The sequence below is a fragment of the Cnephaeus nilssonii genome, assembly GCF_951640355.1.
Source record: "Cnephaeus nilssonii genome assembly, chromosome: 21".
Taxonomy (NCBI): domain Eukaryota; kingdom Metazoa; phylum Chordata; class Mammalia; order Chiroptera; family Vespertilionidae; genus Cnephaeus; species Cnephaeus nilssonii.
The window spans coordinates 12,489,971-12,495,970 of NC_137092.1; the positions used below are offsets into that span (position 1 = coordinate 12,489,971).

General features: G+C 53.5%; 2 protein-coding genes across 3 annotated transcripts; both read right to left on the bottom strand.

Annotated features, from left to right (window-relative positions):
• Positions 1-1,272: 1,272 nt before the first annotated feature.
• CRCT1 (cysteine rich C-terminal 1) lies at positions 1,273-3,104 on the bottom strand. 2 transcript variants are annotated; one of them, XM_079761645.1, is made up of 2 exons: positions 3,005-3,104; positions 1,273-1,739 (listed from the first exon to the last, which is right to left on the bottom strand). In XM_079761645.1, the coding sequence occupies exon 2, from the start codon at positions 1,716-1,718 to the stop codon at positions 1,350-1,352; it is 369 nt and encodes a 122-aa protein (XP_079617771.1). In that variant the 5' UTR covers positions 1,719-1,739; positions 3,005-3,104; the 3' UTR covers positions 1,273-1,349. The 2 variants fall into 2 exon arrangements, with proteins under 2 accessions (XP_079617771.1, XP_079617770.1); XM_079761644.1 differs by lacking the exon at positions 3,005-3,104 and adding an exon at positions 2,556-2,598.
• A 1,975-nt stretch (positions 3,105-5,079) lies between these two features.
• LOC307093746 (uncharacterized protein) lies at positions 5,080-5,520 on the bottom strand (the record flags this gene model as incomplete). Its single annotated transcript, XM_079762037.1, has 1 exon — positions 5,080-5,520. One exon carries the CDS (start codon positions 5,518-5,520, stop codon positions 5,080-5,082), a length of 441 nt encoding a protein of 146 aa, XP_079618163.1.
• Between the last annotated feature and the right edge of the window lie 480 nt (positions 5,521-6,000).

Genomic DNA, 6,000 nt, shown 5'->3' on the forward strand with positions numbered 1-6,000 from the left:
AAAAATAAAGGAATCCGTGTCTATATTTAAGATTATTGTGAGGATTAAATGAGACAATATATGTAAAGTGCTTAGCCTTGTGCCTGGAACAAAGTGAGTTGCGCACTAAGCTGTTGTTACTATTATTGTCACAGTTATTATTGTCTCTTCTCTCTTGAACCAGCACACATGAATGCAGAGGACCTCATTCTCCCCGTTTCCTCTCTCCTGATTTATGACCCCAGGCCTCAGTTTCTGACCCACTCAGGATGACCCCACACACACCACCACCACCACCAGCATCACAACCACCCCCTCTAGAGAATGACACCCCCATGTTTCTGAGTGTGGCACGTCAGACCCCACAGAGTCCTGGAAGCCCCTGGCTCCTGGTCAGGCCTCCACTGCAGGGATGAGACCTGGAGAGGGAGCCTCCAGTCTCCTGGAAGGCTCAGCTTGGGAGTTTCCTTACCCAGCAAGCACAGCAGGGGTCCGAGATCCTTTGTGACCAAAAAAAATCTCCGCTAACCTGGTTCCAAAGCCAAGAGCTGCAGATCCAAACCTTTGCCACACAGCTGGTGGCCCAGGGGACAGGTGGGTGGGCAAGCATCGGGGAGGGGTGTACAGAGGACCAAGCAGAGCCATTAGGGCCATAAACCTGGAATCAGGCAGCCAGGATTCCCCATCACGCACCACCTGGGTGCCTCGGAGCAAGTTACATGAACTCAGTTTCTCTTCTATAAAATGGAACTACAAGCACCTACCTCACCGAGTTATTGTGAGAATTAAATGAGACGATGCGTGTCACACTGAGTTCTTAGGACGCTGCCTGGCTCTGTATGTGATTTCTGCTTTCATTATGAAGTACCAGAGATCCACTCTTGTTCAGGCAGGAATTTCAGTTTCCCGCCTTTTACAAATATGCCACACCAGGGCTGAGAGGTAGTGGCCAGTGTAACGGAACACAGTAAATACCCAAATGAAAGGACAAATAGGAATGTGTGGGTTCTCAGGAGGTAGCTTTATTATGACATGTCTTTAAGACAATCAAATCAGTAGGCATTTATTGAGCACCTACTGTGTGCTAGCCTATGCAGACAGCAGAGTGCAGTGTCCATGCAGAGAGTAGAGTCCACCACGGCTCTCAGGTTCCCAGGCAGGAAAATCACGCGGTCGGGAAGTTTTGTGGGGCCGAGAACAGGGTGGGTTTCTGGACATCCAAGTGCAGTGAGCTTGACGGGGGCCTGGGACGAAGGGGCGCCCCAGACCGGAGTTCCAGCAGAGTGAGAGGAGGCGGAGGCGGGGTGGCAGCACAGGCGGCGGGCCGCTCTCTGATTGGCGGGTGGCTCTGGGGAGGCTCTTCCGGGGCCTCAGCAGCCGCCACAGCAGCCGGGGCTCTGGGTGTTGCCGGAGCACTGAGACCTCTGGCTGCCGCCCCCGCAGCACCCGCACCCGCTCCTGCGCTGCCGCCGGCGCCTCAAGGGGAAGCAGCAGCAGCCGGTGGAGCCCGAGCCGCAGCAGCCCGAGTCCCCGCAGCAGCCCGAGTCCCCGCAGCAACCGGAGCCGGAGCCGCAGCATCCGGAGCCTGAGCCGCAGCATCCGGAGCCGGAGCCGCAGCATCCGGAGCCGCAGCAGGAGGAAGAGGCCCGGGAGGGCACCGGGGCGGGGCACGGGGCGGGGCCCTGGGAAGACCCTTTGGAGAAGCCCTTGGCGGAAGCCGCGCTCTGCTGGGAGGACATGGCGAAGCTGTGACCGGGAACCTGCAAGAAAAGCAGCGTGTCACACGCGAGCAGACCTTTTCTTTCCAGCGGTGGGACCTGGGGCTTTTGAGATCTGGCTTTGGGATAAAGCCAACCTGGCTTGGTCCAAGGAAGAAAGGGGAGGAGGGGGGCGGTGTAAAGATTTAAACCCCAGGCAGGCGTTTCCCGTGAGTTAAACGTGCACAGAGCGAGAAACACTCTGTGCAACCCGTGGATGGTTTTCCATTTCCTGGGACTAGATAAGGAGCACCCAGGGTTCCCCAAAGTGGAAAAAGAAGAGGATATCGAGGCAATTTATCGGTACGACCCAACCCAAAATCTCCTCCTGGCTCTCCTCCCCCCCCCCCCCATCTCACTGTGGCCAGAGACCCTCAAGTGATGTTCCTGTGGTCATTGGCCTTGTATAAACACCCGTCAGTTAGAACATCCCCCCATCACACCCGCATCCCTAACGCGGGGCTACAGAATCCACAGAGGCCAGCGGCATGCCCTGGTCATGCTTTCCTCTGCCTACGCCTCTCCTTCCCCAAAACCACAGGAAGAGGAGAGCGATGCTGAATGGGGGAATGCATCCCAGTCCAGGGGGCCAAAGACCTGGGCTCTAGTCACATCTCTGCTAAAGACTTGCCGTGGAACCTTGCAAATGCCACGCGCACACACCCAGCCTGGCCTCCAGGTCTGCATTGGTACCACGAGAGGCTGGCTCACGTGAAGCTGCAGGCGCTTTGCAGGCCTCTCCTTCTGCATCCACCTGCTGGCTGTGTTCTGCCTCCCACCTTTCCCCACCTCCTCCCCAGGCGGCGTTTGAAGACTTACCAGACCCTCACTCCACTGGAAGACACTCGGTTCTCCAACAGGCTGTGGACTGAGCAGCGTCCAGCCAGAGAACCTTATATATGAGATTCAATAGCACTGGCTCTTGGGAGGGACCCATTTCCCAACAGACGTGCTCAGCTGACACTCACATCCCAGAGACATTTGTCACTCGGGTAACACTGTAGGTGGTGCACGTGGCTGTTCAAGTCACCACCTAGAAGTGCCAGGATGGTGTGGCATGTTTCCTTTCCAAACAGGACACTGTTCATAGCTGGGAGGGCTGTGTGGGTGAAGGCAGAGCATGGGGGCTCAAGGGAGGAGAGGCCTGGAGCCCTCTCTTGGGGCCTAGTCTCTTTGTCCTTTCCTACAATGTGGACACACACACACACACACACACACACACACACGCTCTTCCCCTGCTCACACATCATCCCTCTGTAGTCACCTACTTGGCAGTTCGTTCACTTGTTCTTGGCTTGCATCGCTCTGGTTCTTGGTCCTGGGCTCCTCGAGTCAGGCTACAGGCTCTGCCAAAGGCCTGCCGGGCTCTCCAGATGCTTCCACTTGCTTCCAGATTGGATTGAGTGAAGGCGATGGTGGGGATGTACCATGGGAAACCCAGTGGCGATTTCTCTCTGTTACGAGGACAGGAAGAAAAACTCTGGTAGTTATGGAACCACGAAGACCAGAAAAGCTGTGAATATAGTCATGTTAGCATATCCCCATCAGCCCTGGTGAGCCTACGAGAAAAATATGTGCAGGATGCTGGTCCAGTTGCATGCCAAGTCAGCCTGCGGGACTCTCTGCTCCTTACCCCATCCCCCAACTCCCTTTGAAGATAAGTTCTCGCTGGGGCCACTGCCCAATAGAAAGGGGAAGAAAGGAAAAAGGGAAGGAGGGAAGGAGCAACAGAAGGGAAGAAGGAAGGAAAAACGCCAGGAAGGAAGCCACCAATCTTTCCCAAGGTCCAAATTATCCATGGTGTTTTAGAGTAACTCATTTTGAAGAATTAGGAGAGACTTTGGAGGTCAACTGGTTTCAAAACTGCTTCTTAATCAATGCAACTGCCCCACTACCATGAATGTGAGATAAAAGGAAGCTAAGACTAAAGAATCCAAGAGTTGATGGTGAGGCATAGGTTTGGGGGTGAGTGAACTGGGAGGGGCATGAGGGAACAGACAAGGAAAGGTAAGTCACGAATGATACCAGTTTCATTTAACGTGGCTTTAGAGCCTGATTAACAGGATGCATGTACCTAGGGTCACCTGCTGGTGAGTCCAGGTGAGACATTCCAAGAGGTGAGGTCAGCATTAGAAAAGAGAAGGAAGTAATGAAGTACCAAGATAGAGACAGGATCTCCTCTGGGAGAAGATTTGGGCAAATGCATGCTCATTAATGGACTTGCTATGACCTCATACTGTAACTTACTCTACCCGTTACCGTTGACTTTTATCAAAGACAGGGCTAGTAGTTCATCTTCTATTTAAAATGCTGATTCGAAATTATCATTTCTATCGCAAACATTCTACGTATCTCCTGGAGGAATCAGCCTATTCTTAAAGGAAACAGAAAACCCAATACAGTCACCAAAGCCTCCCTGCTCTCACCTCCCTAACCCCCCCCCCCACCCACCCACCCACCCCCAAACCACGTGGAGGAGGGTGTCCTTCTTGGTTCTCTACACTGACCCAAACTCAGGCTTTCAGGATCCAGGGAAAATGGGCTCAGACATTTCATCCCTGCCTCCTACACGCACACCCCCAGAAACTAGCCCCCATCAGGTCTCCTCTCTAGTCAACTGATGGAAGCACCGGGGATTTTAATGGAAAAGTAAAGGTGTCCATTCATTGGAGCCCAAAATGAGCACTTTAGGGGATCTGATTCCCCACCACTAGGAGGTACTTGAAGGAGAACTTCCCAGAGCACGTCCTCTCACCATGACCTTCCTCCTCTCTGAAAGCCTGTTCCCGGCTCTCCCCGGGCCAGGCTGGTGACGGGATCATGGTCTCAGACGTGACTCTTTCCTCCAGGCTTCAAGTTTCCTCACTCAGAGCATGAAGGGGCAAGGTGTTGCCCAGAGGTCAAGGTAGCTTCAGTGCCAAAGTCGGCTTCTCAAACGGGTTTTGAAAGTGTTCGCTTGCACTTAGAAGAAGGGAAGGGGAGATGGCTGGATGCAGGGGGTGGGGCTTGGGACAGGCGAATAAAACATAATCAGTGACGTCAGGAATAAAGAGGCAGTGACATCAAGAATAAAGAGGTTTATTGTTACAAAAACACACACACACAAAAAAAAAAAAACAACTTCATAACTGAACTGCGTCCGAGAGGAGGATCAAACCAGTGAATATCCGAGGTTAGACCTCTAGACCTCGCAGTGGGATGAACAGGGGCAGGAAGGAGCGGGAAACGCAAAGCATTTCAGAAGCCCTTGCATGGGGAACTGGGACAAGAGAAGTCTCAGGCTGGGCGGTCGTGGGCACTCCGGCTCCTCCAATGCTGCTCCTCGTGCTACTCATGGCCCAGGTCAACAGCAGCCGGAGCCCCCAGAGCAGCAGCCAGAGCCCCCAGAGCAGCAGCCGGAGCCCCCAGAGCAGCAGCCGGAGCCCCCAGAGCAGCAGCCGGAGCCCCCAGAGCTGTGGCAGCAGCTGGAGCCCCCAGAATGGTGGCCACTGCCACTGTCACAGCAGTCAGAGTGGTGGTATCGGCGTCGAATAGTTCGGCGTCGGAAAGATCGGTGGGGCTCGTGGTGGCTCAGGCAGCAACTGCCACCCCCAAAGCCACAGCAGCCGCCACCCCCAGAGCTACAGCACCCCCCAGAGCTACAGCACCCCCCAGAGCTGGGGCCACAGCAGGAAGAGACTGGAGGTGGGCAGGGGGCTGGACACTTGGGGGGACACTTGGGTGGGCATTTGGGGGGACACTTGGGAAGGGGCTGGCACTGCTGCTGACTTTGTTGACAGGACATCTCAGCAGAAGCTAAAAGACAATACAGAAATTTTAAGTTCAACTAGCTCAAGATAACTCCCTGACATTTAAAATTGAACTTTGAATTCATACGATTTAATCTTTATAGTGATCAGATTTTTAAAACCCTATCTCCTAAAATCAATTACAAGAAATATGTAAAAAATGTCAACCCAGGAACTCCATAATTTCAAAGGAATCCCTTGCAACTTAAAAAAAAGAAAAAGAAAAAAAACACCCATCATCCTTTCCTTTCCCCTACCTCGACCCTTCCCCTTCCGGCAAAACCCCCTTCTACTAGTAAGTCTCCCTTTCTCCTTGTGTTTCTTCAATACTGTCCTCTACTCGGGCTTCTCTCTGCCCACAAAACCAGCACCAGGAGTCTCTCCTGGTCCTCGAGCTGCGTTTTACCTGCTTCGGGGACTAGAGCAAGTCACTCAGGAGCCACATGGACTGAGGTGCTGTCAGAACATCTGCCTTT

Coding starts and splice junctions, on each gene's coding strand:
- CRCT1 (XM_079761645.1), bottom strand. CDS start 1,718: ATGTCCTCCCAGCAGAGCGCGGCTTCCGCCAAGGGCTTCTCCAAAGGG.